At 47.9% G+C, this 23,145-nt stretch overlaps 1 protein-coding gene, 2 long non-coding RNA genes and 1 pseudogene across 46 annotated transcripts in view; 2 read left to right on the top strand and 2 right to left on the bottom strand.

The window, feature by feature from the left end:
• mansc1 (MANSC domain containing 1) overlaps nt 1-4,124 on the top strand; it is a 29,308-nt gene extending 25,184 nt beyond the window's left edge. For all 3 annotated transcript variants that reach the window (XM_052507855.1, XM_052507854.1, XM_052507856.1), the window contains exons 3-4: nt 1,820-1,969; nt 2,683-4,124. In XM_052507855.1, coding sequence (XP_052363815.1) covers nt 1,820-1,969; nt 2,683-4,124 — 1,592 coding nt within the window. The remainder of the gene's footprint in view (nt 1-1,819; nt 1,970-2,682) is intronic.
• A 1,216-nt stretch (nt 4,125-5,340) lies between these two features.
• LOC127923813 (uncharacterized) lies at nt 5,341-8,565 on the bottom strand. 40 transcript variants are annotated; one of them, XR_008115492.1, is made up of 8 exons: nt 7,598-8,565; nt 7,262-7,541; nt 6,613-7,197; nt 6,224-6,556; nt 5,907-6,130; nt 5,685-5,740; nt 5,574-5,601; nt 5,368-5,517 (listed from the first exon to the last, which is right to left on the bottom strand). It is a non-coding gene; the product is annotated as an uncharacterized LOC127923813 (long non-coding RNA). The 40 variants fall into 40 exon arrangements; XR_008115515.1 differs by lacking the exons at nt 5,368-5,517; nt 5,574-5,601 and having other exon boundaries at nt 5,645-5,740; nt 6,613-6,752; nt 6,806-6,833; nt 6,890-7,197; XR_008115485.1 differs by lacking the exon at nt 5,685-5,740 and having other exon boundaries at nt 5,574-5,684; nt 5,935-6,130.
• A 1,573-nt stretch (nt 8,566-10,138) lies between these two features.
• The window catches only part of LOC127923816 (low-density lipoprotein receptor-related protein 6-like), a 96,433-nt pseudogene continuing 83,426 nt past the window's right edge, over nt 10,139-23,145 (top strand). Inside the window, exons 1-2 of the transcript XR_008115529.1 lie at nt 10,139-10,833; nt 18,473-18,881. The product of XR_008115529.1 is annotated as a low-density lipoprotein receptor-related protein 6-like (transcript). The remainder of the gene's footprint in view (nt 10,834-18,472; nt 18,882-23,145) is intronic.
• On the bottom strand, nt 10,881-11,896 carry LOC127923819 (uncharacterized). 2 transcript variants are annotated; one of them, XR_008115533.1, is made up of 3 exons: nt 11,393-11,896; nt 11,184-11,339; nt 10,881-11,133 (listed from the first exon to the last, which is right to left on the bottom strand). It is a non-coding gene; the product is annotated as an uncharacterized LOC127923819 (long non-coding RNA). The 2 variants fall into 2 exon arrangements; XR_008115534.1 differs by having other exon boundaries at nt 10,881-11,339; nt 11,393-11,652; nt 11,705-11,896.

The following is a 23,145-nucleotide window of genomic DNA, read 5'->3' as shown; positions in this document are numbered from 1 at the left end:
GTAGAGGAGAGACAACACGGTGGAACAGAAGGATTGTTAGTCGTGATACTTGGTATTGGTAGAGGAGAGACCACACGGTGGAACAGAAGGATTGTTAGTCGTGATACTTGGTATTGGTAGAGGAGAGGCAACACGGTGGAGCAGAAGGATTGTTAGTCGTGATACTTGGTATTGGTAGAGGAGAGACAACACGGTGGAACAGAAGGATTGTTAGTCGTGATACTTGGTATTGGTAGAGGAGAGGCAACACGGTGGAACAGAAGGATTGTTAGTCGTGATACTTGGTATTGGTAGAGGAGAGACAGCACGGTGGAACAGAAGGATTGTTAGTCGTGATACTTGGTATTGGTAGAGGAGAGACAGCACGGTGGAACAGAAGGATTGTTAGTCGTGATACTTGGTATTGGTAGAGGAGAGACAACACGGTGGAACAGAAGGATTGTTAGTCGTGATACTTGGTATTGGTAGAGGAGAGACAACACGGTGGAACAGAAGGATTGTTAGTCGTGATACTTGGTATTGGTAGCCTCTTTGGGAAAGGTGTACCGCTAGCGACCGGCCTCGACAACATCCGGTGAAATTGCAGAGCGCGATATTCAAAATGCAACATTTGTAGAATGAAACATTCATGAAAATACAAGTGTTATACATCGGTGAAAAGCTTAACTTTTTGTTAATCCGCTTTGTCAGATTTCAAAAAGGCTTTACGGCGAAAGCACACCATGCGATTATCTGAGGACAGCGGCCCGCATACAAAAGCTTTTTTTAAAGCTTTAAGGAATACCTAGGGTAGGATAAGTAATCCTTCTCACCCCCCCCCCCTAAAAGATTTAGATGCACTATTGTAAAGTGACTGTTCCACTGGATGTCATAAGGTGAATGCACCAATTTGTAAGTCGCTCTGGATAAGAGCGTCTGCTAAATGACTTAAATGTAAATGTTAAAAATCCAACCATGCAGAGGCATCACGAAAGTCAGAATTAGCCATAAAATAAATCACTTACCTTTGAAGATCTTCCTCTGTTTGCAATCCCAATGGTCCCGGCTACACAACAAATGTTTGTTTTGTTCGATAAAGTCCTTCTTTATATCCCAAAAAAGGTCAGTTTAGCTGGCGCGCTTCATTCAATAATCCACCGGTTTCCCCTCGTTCAAAATGCTTTACAAAATGAATCCCGAATTCATTACCAATAGGTTTCGTCCAAACAAGTCAATCAACTTTTATAATCAATCCTCAGCCTAATAAATATCAGATCAATAAAGGATCCAATTTAAGACGGAGAATAGTATGTTCATTACCGGAGATAAATAACCAAGTGTGCGCTCTAATCCACGCACGTCATAACACTACAGCCAAAATGGGAGCCACTTAGAAAAACTACAAATTCTAGCTTATTTAAATAAATAAAAACAGCCTAAAACTCGTTCTAAAGACGTGTGGACATCTAGTGGAAGCCCTAGGAACTGCAATCTGGGAGGTATTCCTTTTATATCCCCATAGACAGCCATTATAATGAGAGGTGAGGTGAGCCCCCCAAAACAATTCCCGGATGGATTCTCCTCGGGTTTACGCCAGCTATATCTGTTCTGTTATACTCACGGACATTATTTTAACCGTTTTTGAAACTTTAGAGTGTTTCCTATCCAATACTACAAATGATATGCATCATATCTTAGCTTCTGGGCCTGAGTAACAGGCAGTTTACATTGGGCACCTCCTTCATCCAAACTTCCGAATACTGCCCCCTTATCCATAAGAAGGATTGTTAGTCGTGATACTTGGTATTACTCTCCGTGTCTGATTGCTCTCTCCCCTCAGGTATAAAGTGTACCCTGGCTGTGTTCAACCCTCACAAGCCCTCTGAGCCTCCCAACAACCACAACTGTCATCTGTTCCACTGCCAGAGTGAGCAGGACTGTCCCCTCCTGACTGCTGAGCAGGGCATCAACACATACGACATCTTCAAAGGTGAATGCATCTTCTTTCAACTAAACGTCTGGGCCCTGGTCCACAGCTCTATGTAGAGAATAGGGGTCCACAGCTCTATGTAGAGAATAGGGGTCCACAGCTATGTGTAGAGAATAGGGGTCCACAGCTCTATGTAGAGAATAGGGGTCCACAGCTCTATGTAGAGAATAGGGGTCCACAGCTCTATGTAGAGAATAGGGGTCCACAGCTCTATGTAGAGAATAGGGGTCCACAGCTCTATGTAGAGAATAGGGGTCCACAGCTCTATGTAGAGAATAGGGGTCCACAGCTCTATGTAGAGAATAGGGGTCCACAGCTCTATGTAGAGAATAGGGGTCCACAGCTATGTGTAGAGAATAGGGGTCCACAGCTCTATGTAGAGAACAGGGGTCCACAGCTCTATGTAGAGAATAGGGGTCCACAGTTCTGTGTAGAGAATAGGGGTCCACAGCTCTATGTAGAGAATAGGGGTCCACAGCTCTATGTAGAGAATAGGGGTCCACAGCTCTATGTAGAGAATAGGGGTCCACAGCTCTATGTAGAGAATAGGGGTCCACAGCTCTATGTAGAGAATAGGGGTCCATAGCTCTATGTAGAGAATAGGGGTCCATGTCAGACGTACTAGTTGTTTGTGTGCTCTTGTCTTGTTTTTGTGTTTCACAGAGTCTTTCATCTCTGCGTGAGTTGATGTTCTGATGTCATGTTTTCCATAGGTTTGATTCATCCCACCACGGGGATACCTACTCCACCTTCCACAATCCAACCAACTACTATTACTGCTACTACTACTACTACTACAACTCCAGCACCTACCATCAGACCACAACCCACTACTACTACAACGACCACCACTAAACCTACCACCACAACCACACCACAACCTACTACTACTACCACCACACCACAACCTACTACTACCACCACTAAACCTACCACCACAACCACACCACAACCCACTACTACCACCACTACAACCGCACCACAACCTACTACTACTACCACTACAACCACACCACAACCTACTACTACCACCACTACACCTACCACCACAACCACACCACAACCCACTACTACCACCACTACAACCACACCACAACCTACAACTACCACCACTACAACCACACCACAACCCACTACTACCACCACTACACCTACCACCACAACCACACCACAACCCACTACTACCACCACTACAAACACACCACAACCCACTACTACCACCACTACAACCACACCACAACCCACTACTACCACCACTACACCTACCACCACAACCACACCACAACCCACTACTACCACCACCACAACCACACCACAACCCACTACTACCACCACTACAACTACCACCACAACCACACCCCAACCCACTACTACTACAACAACCACTACACCTACACCTACCACCACAACAAAACAACCGTCTTTAATGATAGTAACAACGGCTGTTATAACACGACCAACTCCAACCACTACTACAACAACACAACAAGCAACATCCTGGCCACTAACAGAGGCCCACGCTACTCCTACAACAATATCGACAATAACCACTATGAACAGAAAGCCCAATAAACCTCCCAATAAACCTCCCAAAAAACCTAACAAATCGTCTAAAAAACCCAAACCACATCCTGCCACTACTACTACTACAACAACAACAACTTTACCTGTCTCAACTACACCCCGCAGAGACCCAGACCCCACCCCTCCAGCACCAACACCCCGCAGAGACCCAGACCCCACCCCTCCAGCACCAACACCCCGCAGAGACCCAGACCCCATCAGAACTACTGAAAAACTCCAGCCAGCCACTGAGCCAGCTACCTCCACCACCACTTCTACTGGTGCTACTGCCACCACGAAGAGCCCAGCAGCCATTGAGCCCCTGATCCCAAGGACAACACCAGAAAACGAGCTAGTGCTGGTGCCCCAGGGGGTCCAGGCAACCCCAGCCTCCCCAGGGACAGAGGGTCAGGGCAGGGGGAAGGAGGTGGCAGGGCAGGGGGCTCTGAAGAGCTCCCTGGTGGCTGTGGTGGTGATAGGCCTGGCCATCCTGACTCTGGCCCTGGCTGTGGTTGGACGTAAGGCCATGGAGTCATTTGACCGGCGACACTACACCAGGCTGGAGCTCAACGACCTACACTACGAGGTGTGACACACACACACACACACACACACACACACACACACACACACACACACACACACACACACACACACACACACACACACACACACACACGTCCTGGTTCACAAAGAGGGATAATAAACAAGACACACGGGGAATGAAAGGTCCACCATGCAAAAAGAATATGTTTCTCTTCAGTTTGCTCTGTTTTAATTCAATCGTTTCTTTAACCACATATTTATTAGATAAGAAACGTGTTCAGTTTAATTTTAAGAGCATATCAATGTACTGTCATTCATTACAACACAATAACAATAGTGTCATTGAACAGACCCCTCTTCTAGCATTCTACAACAGTAGAGAGATATCAGAGGGCTCTAGAACAGTAGAGAGACATCAGAGGGCTCTAGAACAGTAGAGAGACATCAGAGGGCTCTAGAACAGTAGTGAGATATCAGAAGGCTCTAGAACAGTAGAGAGATATCAGAAGGCTCTAGAACAGTAGAGAGATATCAGAGGGCTCTACAACAGTAGAGGGACATCAGAGGGCTCTAGAACAGTAGCGAGATATCAGAAGGCTCTAGAACAGTAGAGAGATATCAGAGGGCTCTACAACAGTAGAGGGATATCAGAGGGCTCTACAACAGTAGAGGGATATCAGAGGGCTCTAGAACAGTAGAGAGACATCAGAGGGCTCTAGAACAGTAGCGAGATATCAGAAGGCTCTAGAACAGTAGAGAGATATCAGAGGGCTCTACAACAGTAGAGGGACATCAGAGGGCTCTAGAACAGTAGCGAGATATCAGAAGGCTCTAGAACAGTAGAGAGATATCAGAGGGCTCTACAACAGTAGAGAGACATCAGAGGGCTCTAGAACAGTAGCGAGATATCAGAAGGCTCTAGAACAGTAGAGAGACATCAGAGGGCTCTAGAACAGTAGCGAGATATCAGAAGGCTCTAGAACAGTAGCGAGATATCAGAAGGCTCTAGAACAGTAGAGAGATATCAAAGGGCTCTACAACAGTAGCGGGATATCAGAGGGCTCTAGAACAGTAGAGAGATATCAAAGGGCTAAGGAATAAAGAACCTTAAGCAGCAATATCTCTATTCCAACAACTCAGGAACCCTCTGAATTTAAAGGTTATAGTGTAATTTGGATGAACTATCCCTTTAAGCAAACAGCAAACACAAAGTGATAGCCTCCCCTATGTACAAGAGAGTCATTGGAGGCTGGTCAAGGGAGGACGGCTCATAATAATGGCTGGAATGGAATAGATGGAAACCAAGTCTAGATGTGTTTGATGCCTGTCTATTCATTCCAGCCATTACTATGAGTCCCTCCTCAGATTCAAGATGGCACCAGCCACCACTGATAAGTGTACTGACTGAGACCTTTTAAAGAGGAACAACTGACTGAGACCTTTTAAAGAGGAACAACTGACAGAGACATTTTAAAGAAGAGCAACTGACTGAGACCTTTTAAAGAGGAACAACTGACTGAGACCTTTAAAAGAAGAGCAACTGACTGAGACCTTTAAAGAGGAGCAACTGACCAATACCTTTTAAAGAGGAACAACTGACTGAGACCTTTTAAAGAGGAACAACTGACAGAAACCTTTTAAAGAGGAACAACTGACTGAGACCTTTTACGAGGAACAACTGACAGAAACCTTTTAAAGAGGAACAACTGACTGAGACCTTTTACGAGGAACAACTGACAGAGACATTTTAAAGAGGAGCAACTGACTGAGACCTTTTAAAGAGGAACAACTGACTGAGACCTTTTAAAGAGGAACAACTGACTGAGACCTTTTAAAGAGGAACAACTGACTGAGACCTTTTAAAGAGGAGCAACTGACTGAGACCTTTTAAAGAGGAACAACTGACTGAGACCTTTTAAAGAGGAACAACTGACTGAGACCTTTTAAAGAGGAACAACTGACTGAGACCTTTTAAAGAGGAACAACTGACTGAGACCTTTTAAAGAGGAACAACTGACTGAGACCTTTTAAAGAGGAACAACTGACTGAGACCTTTTAAGAGAGGAGACCTTTTAAAGAGCAACTGACTGAGACCTTTTAAAGAGGAACAACTGAGACCTTTAAAGAGGAGCAACTGACTGAGACCTTTTAAAGAGGAACAACTGACTGAGACCTTTTAAATAGCAACTGACAGAAACCTTTTAAAGAGGAACAACTGACTGAGACCTTTTAAAGAGGAGCAACTGACTGAGACCTTTTAAAGAGGAACAACTGACTGAGACCTTTTAAAGAGGAACAACTGACTGAGACCTTTTAAAGAGGAACAACTGACTGAGACCTTTTAAAGAGGAACAACTGACTGAGACCTTTTAAAGAGGAACAACTGACTGAGACCTTTTAAAGAGGAACAACTGACTGAGACCTTTTAAAGAGGAACAACTGACTGAGACCTTTTAAAGAGGAACAACTGACTGAGACCTTTTAAAGAGGAACAACTGACTGAGACATTTTAAAGAGGAACAACTGACTGAGACATTTTAAAGAGGAACAACTGACTGAGACCTTTTAAAGAGGAACAACTGACTGAGACCTTTTAAAGAGGAACAACTGACCAATACCTTTTAAAGAGGCGCAACTGACCAATACCTTTTAAAGAGGAACAACTGACTGAGACCTTTTAAATAGCAACTGACAGAAACCTTTTAAAGAGGAACAACTGACTGAGACCTTTTAAAGAGGAACAACTGACTGAGACCTTTTAAAGAGGAACAACTGACTGAGACATTTTAAAGAGGAGCAACTGACTGAGACCTTTTAAAGAGGAACAACTGACTGAGACCTTTTAAAGAGGAACAACTGACTGAGACCTTTTAAAGAGGAACAACTGACTGAGACCTTTTAAAGAGGAACAACTGACTGAGACCTTTTAAAGAGGAACAACTGACTGAGACCTTTTAAAGAGGAACAACTGACTGAGACATTTTAAAGAGGAACAACTGACTGAGACCTTTTAAAGAGGAACAACTGACTGAGACCTTTTAAAGAGGAGCAACTGACTGAGACCTTTTAAAGAGGAACAACTGACTGAGACCTTTTAAAGAGGAGCAACTGACTGAGACCTTTAAAGAGGAACAACTGACTGAGACCTTTTAAAGAGGAGCAACTGACTGAGACCTTTGAGACCTTTTAAAGAGGAACAACTGACTGAGACCTTTTAAAGAGGAGCAACTGACTGAGACCTTTTAAAGAGGAACAACTGACTGAGACCTTTTAAAGAGGAACAACTGACTGAGACCTTTTAAAGAGGAACAACTGACTGAGACCTTTTAAATAGGAACAACTGACTGAGACATTTTAAAGAGGAACAACTGACTGAGACCTTTTAAAGAGGAACAACTGACTGAGACATTTTAAAGAGGAACAACTGACTGAGACCTTTTAAAGAGGAACAACTGACTGAGACCTTTTAAAGAGGAGCAACTGACTGAGACCTTTAAAAGAGGAACAACTGACTGAGACCTTTTAAAGAGGAACAACTGACTGAGACATTTTAAAGAGGAACAACTGACTGAGACCTTTTAAAGAGGAACAACTGACTGAGACCTTTTAAAGAGGAACAACTGCACAGTGTGTTTGGTACAATAAGACTTGCCTTTCTCTTCTGCATGTTTAACCATCTATAGCCATATGATGATGTCTGTGGACTGCTTGTTTCCAATCACCAACTCCAATCTAACTGTCTGACTGACTTTAAACATGTGTTTTTCACTGTGCTGTATACTGTGGGGTAATTCCTTTGCCTCTGGCAGAGTTCTGGACGAACAGAATGATGGATGCAAATGTTGTACAACAATCTGATGCACTATGGTATCCTATGTTTTTGATATAACACACTTCTTTTTAAATGGTAGGATTGTTTTCATAGGTAGATGACACACTGGTCGCACACTATTTTCATACGTCGATTTGTATTGTGTACTGTGTGAGTATCCACTTATACAAGAAGGAATGTGTGAGATTACTGACTGACTGAGTGGAATGGAGAAATGCCCCCTGGTTGGTTAGATGTAATACTACGATGTACCACAGGGTGGCGCAGCATTGAAGTAATACCCTGATGTACCACAAGGCGGCGCAGCTATCTTAGAAACCACTACTGACTTCTTATTGGCATGCAGCGCAGTCACTTTAAAACATGTCACACCACTCGGGAGCATGGAGCCAAATTTAATATAATTTTGCACAAAATGATAAACTTGTTTATGACTGGTATTGCTTAGATAATTTGTAAGGTGTGTAGTTTGGTCTTGTTTTGTGAAGTGTTGCTTTCCAATCACTTTGGGATTAGATGTTTTATTAACTGAATTCTTGTAAGAAAATAAAAAAAATGTGATTTTTGAATAATGTTTCTGGTGTATTTGAATCTACTTTTATCTCACGGTGAAGTGGTTTGGAAATAAAGAAGCACACGAAGCTTTGCAGTCAAAATATAACCGTTGTTGTTCGTTCTTGTTATTTTACCAGGCAAGTCAGTTTAAGAACAAATTCTTATTTTCAATGACTGCCTGGGAACAGTGGGGTTAACTGCCTGTTCAGGGGCAGAACGACAGCTCGGGGATTTGAACTTGCAACCTTTCGGCTACTAGTCCAACTCGTCTAACCACTAGGCTACCCTGCCGCCCCGTGTTTGGGGGTTTGTACTGGAGGAGAAGTCCGGTGCAGGAGAGCAGAGTGTAGCGAACAGGCTACACTCTTATTCCGGTCCAACGAAAGAACAAAAGTACATAAAATGTGGCCGGAACACGGAACAACAGACAAGTCTGGCACGTAACAATACCCACATAACATAAAAACAATTACACACAAAGACATGGAGGGGAACAGAGGACTAAATACATGCAGTGTGATTAGGGAATGAAAACCAGGTTTAGGGAACAAGACAAAACAAATGGAAAGATGAGGAAACTGAGCGGAGATGGCTAGAAAGCCGGTGACGTCGAACGCCGAACGAACGAGGAGAGGAGCCGGACTTCGGAAGTCTTGACAGTTCTAGAAACGATGCGAAGTTGCTGGATATTGGCGGATACAGGAACACGCTGTCGTACACATTTATCCGGAGCATCCCAAACATGCTCAATGCGGTGACGTGTCTGGTGAGTTTGCAGGCCATGGAAGAACTGGGACATTTTCAGCTTCCAGGTATTGTGTACAGATCCTTGTGACTTGGGGCCGTTCATTATCATGCTGAAACACTGAGGTGATGGCAAGGGATGAACGGCACGACAAAGGGCCTCGGGATCTCGTGACATCAGCAAAACAGCTCGCCCACACAATGACATAAGTCTGCCATCTGCCTGGTACAGTCGAAACCGGGATTAATCTGTGAAGAGCACGCTTCTTCAGTTCAAGACCCTGGTGAGGATGACAAGCACGCAAATGAGCTTCCCTGAGACGGTTTCTGACAGTTTGTGCAGAAATTCTTCGTTTGTGCAAACCTACAGGTTCATCAGCTGTCCGGGTGGCTGGTCTCAGGTGATCTCGCAGGTGAAGAAGCCGGATGTAGAGGTCCCGGGTTGGCAAATTCTCTAAAATGACAATGGAGGCAGCTTATGGCAGAGAAATTAACATTTGATTCTCTTGCAACATCTCTGGTGGACATTCCTGCAGTCAGCATGCCAATTGCACACTCCCCTCAAAACTTGAGACATCTGTGGCCATTGTGTTGTGTGACAAAACTTTACATTTGAGTGGCTTTTTATTTTCCCCAGGACAAGGTGCACCTGTGTAATGATCAGTTTAATCAGCCTCTTGATATGCCTCACCTGTCAGGTGGATGGATTATCTTGGCAAAGGAGAAATGCTCACTAACAGGGATGTATAATTTGTGCCCCAAAATTGAGAGAAATAAGCATTTTAATTCTCCATGGAAACATTTCTAGGGATCTTTTATTTCAGCTTCTGAAACATGGGACCAACATTTACATGTTGTGTTTTCTATTTTGGTTCAGTATATAATGCATGATAATACCATTCCTCCTCTCTTCTCCTTCCTCTGTTCCGAGGAGTGAAAGGAGATCCGGCCAGCAGCCGAGGCAGGGTCATAGGGGTATGTTATTCTAAACCGAAGCACCCAGTGCTCCGGCAGAAAATAGTCCCTTCGGAATGTGTATCTTTCACACTCAAACAATTGTTATATTAGACCAGGTTTAATGTCTTCGACCGGGAACAAGTGTCTTGACCCATCGGTTGCGTGATTTTATCAGCCACCGTAGCGATTTTGAATGTGTTGAAATCCGCTGGACGAGAGAGGCTGCATGTAATCAAGTCCAACAATAGGCAGCAGAGAAAGAGACGGAGGGGAAGGAGAGAAGAAGGTACAGGAGGGGGAGGGTTGGCATGTTCTGCTCCCGGGGCGGAAGGAGACGTTGCACTCAGGCAGGAGAATGAATCGCAGCGCCACCGAGCCTGGAACCTCCGACGTAGTAGAATGGAGCTGAGAAGAATCACAGTTACATTGTAGCCAGAAACAAACCCCCGACGTAGTAGAATGGAACTGAGAAGAATCATCACAGTTACATTGTAGCCAGAAACAGAACCCCGAATATTGTTCCAATATAACAGTTCCGTCTGAGGAATAGAAACACAGCGATGCGGACCAGGCGCTGAACAGGAGCGGCCGGGGTGAGAACAAGGCAGAAAGATGGGCGCCGTGCTACGGACTGTGTTGTTGTGTAGTTTTTCTTTGCTAATAAGAGGTGAGTTTTGATCTTTTTGCTTGTTTTATTTATTTTTCCTTCCGTGGAAAGTTTGTGTGGTGTTGGGGGTGTGTGGTTTCCAGAGGTGGGGATCCTAGTGTCCAGATTTGAGGCTCTTTCTTTACAATGGCCTCGTTTGCTCATTAGTGGGGCCCAGTGAAGGGGATGTGATTTACTCATCATCAAGGAGTAACTAGCTAACGTTAGCAGGATGGCTAACTACAACACAGTGTTTCCCCCACAGCTACCTGTATCTCCTGTAACTAGCTAACTACAACACAGTGTTTCCCCCACAGCTACCTGTATCTCCTGTAACTAGCTAACTACAACAGTGTTTCCCCCACAGCTACCTGTATCTCCTGTAACTAGCTAACTACAACACAGTGTTTCCCCCACAGCTACCTGTATCTCCTGTAACTAGCTAACTACAACACAGTGTTTCCCCCACAGCTACCTGTATCTCCTGTAACTAGCTAACTACAACACAGTGTTTCCCCCACAGCTACCTGTATCTCCTGTAACTAGCTAACTACAACACAGTGTTTCCCCCCCCAGCTACCTGTATCTCCTGTAACTAGCTAACTACAACACAGTGTTTCCCCCACAGCTACCTGTATCTCCTGTAACTAGCTAACTACAACACAGTGTTTCCCCCACAGCTACCTGTATCTCCTGTAACTAGCTAACTACAACACAGTGTTTCCCCCACAGCTACCTGTATCTCCTGTAACTAGCTAACTACAACACAGTGTTTCCCCCACAGCTACCTGTATCTCCTGTAACTAGCTAACTACAACACAGTGTTTCCCCCACAGCTACCTGTATCTCCTGTAACTAGCTAACTATAACACAGTGTTTTCCCCACAGCTACCTGTATCTCCTGTAACTAGCTAACTACAACAGTGTTTTCCCCACAGCTCCTTGCTACCTAAATCTCCAGTAACCAACTAGTCTTTTTTCCACTGTTTTGTTGGTTTGTAACATTTTAGTTAAGCAGTGATTATTATGTTTACTAGTTTGTAGTATTTCCACACCTGTTTAAGCCACGACAGGTATTTTCTACTGTTGTGCTTTAGTTGAACTATCTTAGCCATCCAGAGAGACACCCTGATACCTTTTTTTATTTTATATTTTTTAACCTTTATTTAACTAGGCAAGTCACTTAAGAACAAATTATTATTTTCAATGACGGCCTGGGAACAGTGGGTTAACTGCCTGTTCAGGGGTAGAATGACAGATTTGTACCTTGTCAGCTCGGGGATTCGAACTTGCAACCTTTCGGTTACTAGTCCAACGCTCTAACCACTAGGCTACCCTGCCGCCCACACCTAGCTAAGTCTGCTAGCTACACTGGCTAACGATAACGTTGACTGCATCTGTTCCATTAAAAGGTGCCTCCACAGACGAGACTCATTTGTTGCATACGTTAATTTGTTTAAGAGTAACCAACAACTAATTGCAAGTCAATCAATCAATCAATCAAATTTTATTTATAAAGCCCTTCGTACATCAGCTGATATCTCAAAGTGCTGTACAGAAACCCAGCCTAAAACCCCCAAACAGCAAGCAATGCAGGTGTAGAAGCACGGTGGCTAGGAAAAACTCCCTAGAAAGGCCAAAACCTATAAAAGTAGCTTAACGAGGTAGAACATAAGACTGGATACTGGATGGACCACATTAGAACAGAGGACGTGCATAACCTTTTGGACAACGTTCTACAGAGTGTAGTAAAGTAACTAGGCTAATGTGGATTGTAGTTCTCTAACCAGCTATACACCAATAAGTCAAGTCCTATTTGCTCTTAAATATTAGTTTTCCACTGCTTGGTGGCTGTGTAAACATCTGTTCAAATAATCATGGATTCCTTGTTCACACAATCTGCAACGGCAGCTTAATCTGGACTAGGTTTCATTCTCACATAAACCTCATTCAATCTGGACTGGGTCTCATTCTCACATAAACCTAATTCAATCTGGACTAGGTGTCATTCTCACATAAACCTAATTCAATCTGGACTGTGTCTCCTTCTCACATAAACCTCATTCAATCTGGACTAGGTCTCATTCTCACATAAACCTCATTCAATCTGGACTGTGTCTCCTTCTCACATAAACCTCATTCAATCTGGACTGTGTCTCCTTCTCACATAAACCTCATTCAATCTGGAGTAGGTGTCATTCTCACATAAACCTCATTCAATCTGGACTGCGTCTCCTTCTCACATAACCCTCATTCAATCTGGACTAGGTTTCATTCTCACATAAACCTCATTCAATCTGGACTGTGTCTCCTTCTCACATAAACCTCATTTCAATCTGGACTAGGTGTCATTCTCACATAAACCTCATTCAATCTGGACTAGGTGTCATTCTCACATAAACCTCATTCAATCTGGACTGGGTGTCATTCTCACATAAACCTCATTCAATCTGGACTGTGTCTCCTTCTCACATAAACCTCATTCAATCTGGACTAGGTTTCATTCTCACATAAACCTCATTCAATCTGGACTGGGTCTCCTTCTCACATAAACCTCATTCAATCTGGACTAGGTTTCATTCTCACATAAACCTCATTCAATCTGGACTGGGTCTCCTTCTCACATAAACCTAAGGTCTCTTTCTAGTAGGGTAAGGCAGGTGAGGTCACTGTGTTGAACTATGGAGAGGAAGTATCTCTCCCAGCAGTCACCATATTCAGTTTGCTACTGCCGTTCAGTGACGTTAGTGCACTTCCTATTCAGTTTGCTACTGCCGTTCAGTGACGTTAGTGCACTTCCTATTCAGTTTGCTACTGCCGTTCAGTGACGTTAGTGCACTTCCTATTCAGTTTGCTACTGCCGTTCAGTGACGTTAGTGCACTTCCTATTCAGTTTGCTACTGCCGTTCAGTGACGTTAGTGCACTTCCTGTTCAGTTTGCTACTGCCGTTCAGTGACGTTAGTGCACTTCCTGTTCAGTTTGCTACTGCCGTTCAGTGACGTTAGTGCACTTCCTATTCAGTTTGCTACTGCCGTTCAGTGACGTTAGTGCACTTCCTATTCAGTTTGCTACTGCCGTTCAGTGGCGTTAGTGCACTTCCTATTCAGTTTGCTACTGCCGTTCAGTGACGTTAGTGCACTTCCTATTCAGTTTGCTACTGCCGTTCAGTGACGTTAGTGCACTTCCTATTCAGTTTGCTACTGCCGTTCAGTGACGTTAGTGCACTTCCTATTCAGTTTGCTACTGCCGTTCAGTGACGTTAGTGCACTTCCTATTCAGTTTGCTACTGCCGTTCAGTGACGTTAGTGCACTTCCTATTCAGTTTGCTACTGCCGTTCAGTGACGTTAGTGCACTTCCTGTTCAGTTTGCTACTGCCGTTCAGTGACGTTAGTGCACTTCCTGTTCAGTTGGCATAGCTAGACTATCATTGGGAAATGGGTTTTTCACCGTGTCCTCTAGTCTTCAGATACTATGTGATGAGAATGTTTTCAGTCTGGTCTGGGTGGTATTGAATTCAGTGGTTCCCAAATGACTCCCTGTTCCCTATAATAGTCCACTACCTTGGACCCGGGCCCATAGGCTGCATCACAGATGGCTCCCTATAATAGTCCACTACATTGGACACATTGGCTGCATCCCAAATGACTCCCTATAATAGTCCACTACCTTGGACCCATAGGCTGCATCCCAAATGACTCCCTATAATAGTCCACTACCTTGGACCCAGGCCCATAGGCTGCATCACATATGGCTCCCTATAATAGTCCACTACCTTGGACCCGGGCCCATAGGCTGCATCACAGATGGCTCCCTATAATAGTCCACTACCTTGGACCCATAGGCTGCATCCCAAATGACTCCCTATTCCCTATAATAGTCCACTACCTTGGACCCGGGCCCATAGGCTGCATCCCAAAGGACTCTATTCCCTATGTGATTTTGATAGTGGTAGTCACGTCTGAGTAGTATTGAGCAGTAATACTGGCTACAGTCGGATAGACCCTCTCGCTCGCCATCTAGCGGCCATATTGGATGAAAGGAAAAGTGGTTCAACTTCCAAGGACTGGCGTGTTTGGATCGGAGAGGACTGGCGTGTTTGGATCGGAGAGGACTGGCGTGTTTGGATCGGAGAGGACTGGCGTGTTTGGATGGGAGAGGACTGGCGTGTTTGGATGGGAGAGGACTGGCGTGTTTGGATGGGAGAGGACTGGCGTGTTTGGATGGGAGAGGACTGGCGTGTTTGGATGGGAGAGGACTGGCGTGTTTGGATGGGAGAGGACTGGCGTGTTTGGATGGGAGAGGACTGGCGTGTTTGGATGGGAGAGGACTGGCGTGTTTGGATGGGAGAGGACTGGCGTGTTTGGATGGGAGAGGACTGGCGTGTTTGGATGGGAGAGGACTGGCGTGTTTGGATGGGAGAGGACTGGCGTGTTTGGATGGGAGAGGACTGGCGTGTTTGGATCGGAGAGGACTGGCGTGTTTGGATGGGAGAGGACTGGCGTGTTTGGATGGGAGAGGACTGGCGTGTTTGGATGGGAGAGGACTGGCGTGTTTGGATGGGAGAGGACTGGCGTGTTTGGATGGGAGAGGACTGGCGTGTTTGGATGGGAGAGGACTGGCGTGTTTGGATGGGGAGAGGACTGGCGTGTATGGATCGGAGAGGACTGGCGTGTATGGATCGGAGAGGACTGGCGTGTATGGATCGGAGAGGACTGGCGTGTATGGATTTTGAGAGGACTGGCGTGTTTGGATCGGGAGAGGACTGGCGTGTATGGATCGGGAGAGGACTGGCGTGTATGGATCGGGAGAGGACTGGCGTGTATGGATCGGGAGAGGACTGGCGTGTATGGATCGGGAGAGGACTGGCGTGTATGGATCGGGAGAGGACTGGCGTGTATGGATCGGAGAGGACTGGCGTGTATGGATGGGAGAGGACTGGCGTGTTTGGATGGGAGAGGACTGGCGTGTTTGGATGGGAGAGGACTGGCGTGTTTGGATGGGAGAGGACTGGCGTGTTTGGATGGGAGAGGACTGGCGTGTTTGGATGGGAGAGGACTGGCGTGTTTGGATGGGAGAGGACTGGCGTGTTTGGATGGGAGAGGACTGGCGTGTTTGGATGGGAGAGGACTGGCGTGTTTGGATGGGAGAGGACTGGCGTGTTTGGATGGGAGAGGACTGGCGTGTATGGATCGGAGAGGACTGGCGTGTATGGATGGGGGGTCCCTGTCGGCCCCCGGCTGAGAGGACCCGGCGTGTATGGATCAGGAGAGGACCCCGTGTATGGATCCACTAGAGGACTGGCGTGTATGGATCCCAGAGGACTGGCGTGTTTGGATCAGGAGAGGACTGGCGTGTTTGGATCAAAGAGGACTGGCGTGTTTGGATCCACTGACTGGCGTGTTTGGATCGGAGAGGACCCCGGCGTGTTTGGATCGGGAGAGGACTGGCGTGTTTGGATCGGGAGAGGACTGGCGTGTTTGGATGGGAGAGGACTGGCGTGTTTGGATGGGAGAGGACTGGCGTGTTTGGATGGGAGAGGACTGGCGTGTTTGGATGGGAGAGGACTGGCGTGTTTGGATGGGAGAGGACTGGCGTGTATGGATCGGAGAGGACTGGCGTGTATGGATCGGAGAGGACTGGCGTGTATGGATCGGGAGAGGACTGGCGTGTTTGGATCGGGAGAGGACTGGCGTGTTTGGATCGGGAGAGGACTGGCGTGTTTGGATCGGGAGAGGACTGGCGTGTTTGGATCGGAGAGGACTGGCGTGTTTGGATGGGAGAGGACTGGCGTGTTTGGATGGGAGAGGACTGGCGTGTTTGGATGGGAGAGGACTGGCGTGTTTGGATGGGAGAGGACTGGCGTGTTTGGATGGGAGAGGACTGGCGTGTTTGGATGGGAGAGGACTGGCGTGTTTGGATGGGAGAGGACTGGCGTGTTTGGATGGGAGAGGACTGGCGTGTTTGGATGGGAGAGGACTGGCGTGTTTGGATCGGAGAGGACTGGCGTGTTTGGATCGGAGAGGACTGGTCTCAAGACAACATGGAGGATAACTAAAGTTTGGACATTGTTCAGAGACTTTTCAGTCTGAAGTACAAGCTGCCTCTAGAAAATTGTTCAATCTGTTTGTAGTGTTATATCCCTGTAGCGGCCGGGGGTCCCTGTAGCGGCCGGGGGTCCCTGTAGCGGCCGGGGGTCCCTGTAGCGGCCGGGGGTCCCTGTAGCGGCCAGGGGTCCCTGTAGCGGCCGGGGGTCCCTGTAGCGGCCGGGGGTCCCTGTAGCGGCCGGGGGTCCCTGTAGCGGCCGGGGGTCCCTACAGAGAGGAATAGATCCAGCTCTTAACCAAATGAAGTTAAACGTTTATCCTTGGTTGGTTGATGTTGAAACAGACAGTGGTTGTTGAATCTGACTCGTCTGGCCCCCGGCTGTCTGGCCCCCGGCTGACTTGGCCGTCTGGCCCCCGGCTGACTTGGCCGTCTGGCCCCCGGCTGACTTGGCCGTCTGGCCCCCGGCTGACTTGGCCGTCTGGCCCCCGGCTGACTTGGCCGTCTGGTCCCCGGCTGACTTGGCCGTCTGGTCCCCGGCTGACTTGGCCGTCTGGTCCCCGGCTGACTTGGCCGTCTGGTTCCCGGCTGACTTGGCCCCGGCTGTCTGGCCCTCCTGCCTGGTTCCCGGCTGACTTGGCCGTCTGGCCCCCGGCTGACTTGGCCGTCTGGCCCCCGGCTGACTTGGCCGTCTGGCCCCCGGCTGACTTGGCCGTCTGGCCCCCGGCTGACTTGGCCGTCTGGTTCCCGGCTGACTTGGCCGTCTGGTTCCCGGCTGACTTGGCCGTCTGGTTCCCGGCTGACTTGGCCGTCTGGTTCCCGGCTGACTTGGGCCCTTCAGATAGCCAACCATTTCTACTGGTGTTAAAAAAAACTTACTGCAAAGTTACTGTCAACAACAACAAAAAATAATTTTGTTTTTAAGTGTCCTGAAGATCAGTGTTGTACAGACTTCAGTGAGCTGCCCCATGATCTGACCCCCCCCCCCCCCCAACTCAGTCAGTCAGTCAGTCAGAAGCACATAGTCTGAGGCACGAAGCTGCAGTTTGACCTTGGGGTTTGTCCCAAATGGACACCTATTCCCTCTATAGTGCACTACTTAGTGCACCATGGTAGGGAATAGGGGGCCACTTAAGCCTGTGGTGGTTGTGGTGGTTGTTGGGGTACGTTGGCATGTGGTGGTAGTCACCAGTTTTCAGATTGGGCTGGCAGGTTCTTCTTCTCTCTGGGGGCTGGTAGCCCATACCAACTGGGACCTCTAGTTGTAGTCATATAGTCTCTGTCCTCTTCTCTCTGGGGGGGTACTGTAGGGGTGTTGTATGACTGTATAGTTTTTCTGTCTGACCCCCTCCCCCACCAGGTGTACCCCCTCCTGTTCTATGTACTGTATAGTATTTCTGTCTGACCCCCTCCCCCACCAGGTGGACCCCTCCTGTTCTATGTACTGTATAGTATTTCTGTCTGACCCTACCCCCTCCCCCACCAGGTGTACCCCTCCTGCTCTATGTACTGTATAGTATTTCTGTCTGACCCTACCCCCTCCCCCACCAGGTGTACCCCTCCTGCTCTATGTACTGTATAGTATTTCTGTCTGACCCTACCCCCTCCCCCACCAGGTGTACCCCTCCTGCTCTATGCCAACCGACGGGACCTGCGGCTGGTGGATGCGGCCCACGGCAGGGCCAACGCCACGGTGGTGGTGGGCGGTCTGGAGGACGCCGCCGCTGTGGACTACGTATACGCTCAGGGATTGGTCTACTGGAGTGACGTCAGCGAGGAGGCCATCAAACGCACCACCTTCAACCAATCGGGGCCCGGCTCGGCGGCGGCCGCCCAGACGGTGGTTGTATCGGGGCTGGCGTCCCCGGACGGCCTGGCCTGTGACTGGTTAGGCAGGAAGCTGTACTGGACGGACTCCGAGACCAATCGGATAGAGGTGGCCGAGCTGGATGGATCGTTACGGAGAGTTCTCTTCTGGCAGGACCTGGACCAGCCCCGAGCCATCTCTCTGGACCCGGGGAGAGGGTGAGTACCTGGCAACCTGTAGTAAAGTAGTGCTCAGTAGAACTACCTGGACCTGGCTTTTACTGGGGGAGGGGGACCAAGGTTCCTAAAACCAAGAGCTTCTCCCTCGTATCCGTCCGTCTGGAGGATACTGGAACGTTAGGGGACAGTGCAGGCTGGAGGATACTAGAAGGTTAGGGGACAGTGCAGGCTGGAGGATACTAGAACGTTAGGGGACAGTACAGGCTGGAGGATACTGGAACGTTAGGGGACAGTGCAGGCTGGAGGATACTAGAAGGTTAGGGGACAGTGCAGGCTGGAGGATACTAGAACGTTAGGGGACAGTGCAGGCTGGAGGATACTGGAACGTTAGGGGACAGTGCAGGCTGGAGGATACTAGAAGGTTAGGGGACAGTGCAGGCTGGAGGATACTGAACGTTAGGGGACAGGCTGGAGGATACTAGAACGTTAGGGGACAGTACAGGCTGGAGGATACTAGAACGTTAGGGGACAGGCTGGAGGATACTAGAACGTTAGGGGACAGTGCAGGCTGGAGGATACTAGAACGTTAGGGGATAGTACAGGCTGGAGGATACTAGAACGTTAGGGGACAGGCTGGAGGATACTAGAACGTTAGGGGACAGTGCAGGCTGGAGGATACTAGAACGTTAGGGGATAGTACAGGCTGGAGGATACTAGAACGTTAGGGGACAGTGCAGGCTGGAGGATACTAGAACGTTAGGGGACAGTGCAGGCTGGAGGATACTAGAACGTTAGGGGACAGTACAGGCTGGAGGATACTAGAACGTTAGGAGAACTGTGATGCCTCTCTACTGACCCCACTGATACAGTAGAACTGCCTCTACCAGGACCCACAGCTAGATGCTGTGTTAATGGAGATGTGAGGGCTGAGACAGTAGAACGACCAGGACCCACAGCTAGATGCTGTGTTAATGGTGATGTGAGGGCTGAGACAGTAGAACGACCAGGACCCACAGCTAGATGCTGTGTTAATGGTGATGTGGGGCTGATACAGTAGAACGACCAGGACCCACAGCTAGATGCTGTGTTAATGGAGATGTGAGGGCTGTTTGTTTACTCTGTACTGGTCAGTGGACCCACAGCTTTGTTTACTGTTTGTTTACTGGAGATGTGGGGCTGGTCAGTGGGACCCACGGTTTGTTTAATGGTGTGTGAGGGCTGAGTAGAACTGGACCCACAGCTAGATGCTGTGTTAATGGACTGTGGGGGCTGAGACAGTGTTTAGATGCTGTAATGGTGATGTAAGGGCTGAGACAGTAGAACGGTTTACTCTTTGTTTACTCTGTGTTTACTCTGTACTGGTCAGTGGACACGGTTTGTTTACTCTGATTGTTTACTCTACTGGTCAGTGGACGGTTTGTTTACTCTCTACTGGTCAGTGGACACGGTTTGTTTACTCTGTACTGGTCAGTGGACACGGTTTGTTTACTCTTTGTTTACTCTGTGTGTTTACTCTGTACTGGTCAGTGGACACGGTTTGTTTACTCTGTACTGGTCAGTGGACACGGTTTGTTTACTCTGTTTGTTTACTCTTTGTTTACTCTGTGTGTTTACTCTCTACTGGTCAGTGGACACGGTTTGTTTACTCTGTACTGGTCAGTGGACACGGTTTGTTTACTCTGTACTGGTCAGTGGACACGGTTTGTTTACTCTGTACTGGTCAGTGGACACGGTTTGTTTACTCTGTACTGGTCAGTGGACACGGTTTGTTTACTCTGTTTGTTTACTCTTTGTTTACTCTGTGTGTTTACTCTCTACTGGTCAGTGGACACGGCTGATTACATGTTGTTGACATTTCACCAGTCTTTGCTCTCTGGTGAGTGGATATAATAGGTTTGTCTCCTTCAGTAGTTGGGCTCGCCAGCTGGGACATACACTATCTCTGTCACATACAGTTAGGTGTGTCACATAGTTTCCATTTTGAACTGGCTACTTGCCAAATCTCAAACTCAAATTGTCTTTGTTCAGCTGACATGAGCTGTAGTTGAAGTCGGAAGTTTACATACACTGAGGTTGTAGTCGTTAAAACTTGTTTTTCAACCACTCCACACATTTCTTGTTAACAAACTACAGTTTTGGCAAGTCGGTTAGGACATCTACTTTGTGACATAAGTCATTTTTCCAACAATTGCTTAGACAGATGATTTCACTTATAATTCACTGTATCACAATTCCAGTGGGTCAGAAGTTTACATTCACTTTGTTGACTGTGCCTTTAAACAGCTTGGAAAAATTCCAGAATATGATGTCATGGCTTTAGAAGCTTCTGATAGGCTGATTGACATCATTTGAGTCAGTTGGAGGTGTACCTGTGTATGTATTTCAAGGCCTACCTTCAAACCCAGTGCCTCTTTGCTTGACATCATGGAAAATCAAAAGAAATCCGCCTAAAAAAATTGTAGACATCCACAAGTCTGGTTCATCCTTGGGAGCAATTTCCAAACGCCTGAAGGTACCACTTTCATCTGTACAAACAATAGTACGCAAGTATAAACTCCATGGGACCACGCAGCCATCATACCGCTCAGGAAGGAGACGCATTCTGTCTCCTAGAGATGAACGTACTTTGGTGCGAAATGTGCAAATCAATCCCAGAACAACAGCAAAGGACCTTGTGAAGATGCTGGAGGAAACAGGTACAAAAGTATCTATATCCACAGTAAAACGAGTCCTATATCAACATAACCTGAAAGGCTGCTCATCAAGGAAGAAGCCACTGCGGACATGCGGTCTTCCAGAGTACTTAAAGGTAGATTTTATATTGGTAGGATCTGGACCATCCTGTGTTTAGGGTGTTATATTGGTAGGATCTGGACCATCCTGTATTTAGGGTGTTATATTGGTAGGATCTGGACCATCCTGTATTTAGGGTGTTATATTGGTAGGATCTGGACCATCCTGTATTTAGGGTGTTATATTGTTAGGATCTGGACCATCCTGTGTTGTCCAGGCTGTATTTAGGGTGTTATATTGGTAGGATCTGGACCATCCTGTATTTAGGGTGTTATATTGGTAGGATCTGGACCATCCTGTATTGAGGGCGTTGTCCAGGCTGTGTTTGGGGCGGTGTCCAGGCCGTGTTTGGGGCGTTGTCCAGGCTGTGTTTGGGGCGTTGTCCGGGCTGTGTTTGGGGCGTTGTCCGGGCTGTGTTTGGGGCGTTGTCCGGGCTGTGTTTGGGGCGTTGTCCGGGCTGTGTTTGGGGCGTTGTCCGGGCTGTGTTTGGGGGCGTTGTCCGGGCTGTGTTTGGGGCCGTTGTCCGGGCTGTGTTTGGGGCGTTGTCCGGGCTGTGTTTGGGGCGTTGTCCGGGCTGTGTTTGGGGCCGTTGTCCGGGCTGTGTTTGGGGCCGGTGTCCGGGCTGTGTTTGGGGCCGGTGTCCGGGCTGTGTTTGGGGCCGGTGTCCGGGCTGTGTTTGGGGCCGGTGTCCGGGCTGTGTTTGGGGCCGGTGTCCGGGCTGTGTTTGGGGCCGGTGTCCGGGCTGTGTTTGGGGCCGGTGTCCGGGCTGTGTTTGGGGCCGGTGTCCGGGCTGTGTTTGGGGCCGGTGTCCGGGCTGTGTTTGGGGCCGGTGTCCGGGCTGTGTTTGGGGCCGGTGTCCGGGCTGTGTTTGGGGCCGGTGTCCGGGCTGTGTTTGGGGCCGGTGTCCGGGCTGTGTTTGGGGCCGGTGTCCGGGCGGTATGTTGGCCTAGTTTCCCCCCAAAAAGTTAACCTTATTCATTTAATATTTTACATGGGATGGGGGGGGGGGGGCTATGACTGGGTCATGGCCCAAAGTCCCACCTAAACAAGTGTGTGGGGGTGTGTGCATGGGATCCAGTCTCACCTAAATAGGTGGGGGGGGCAGCAGTCTAATGAATGTGAACTATTATTTTAGGCTAGTTGCTGGGCTCAGGTCTCTTTGGAAGCCCTCAGGATGTGACTGAGGGCAGTTTGATTCTCCCAGGAGGGTCACGGTGGGGCTGTGGAGACTGGAGGGGACTAGTGCCACTGTGCTGGGCTGACCAGGTGAACCTATGGGTAACCCGAGAGTGAAGCCAGACAAAGGCTTCAAAAGGAATCTGATACTGTGGATGCTGGACCATACTGGTGGGCTGGCCTGAGCTCCCATACACCCCTCACCCCCTCTCAGCTGAAGCCTACTCTCTCCTCAGGTAACACGTGTAGCCCATCACCCCCCCCATTAAAAACATGGCCCCTAGTCACCCTATAGCTGAGGGTAATGGCCCCTAGTCAACCTATAGCTGAGGGT

The sequence above is a fragment of the Oncorhynchus keta genome, unplaced genomic scaffold (assembly GCF_023373465.1).
Source record: "Oncorhynchus keta strain PuntledgeMale-10-30-2019 unplaced genomic scaffold, Oket_V2 Un_contig_3287_pilon_pilon, whole genome shotgun sequence".
Taxonomy (NCBI): domain Eukaryota; kingdom Metazoa; phylum Chordata; class Actinopteri; order Salmoniformes; family Salmonidae; genus Oncorhynchus; species Oncorhynchus keta.
Note: the sequence above shows the minus strand (reverse complement) of the source record. Positions and strands in the feature narration are given on the sequence as shown.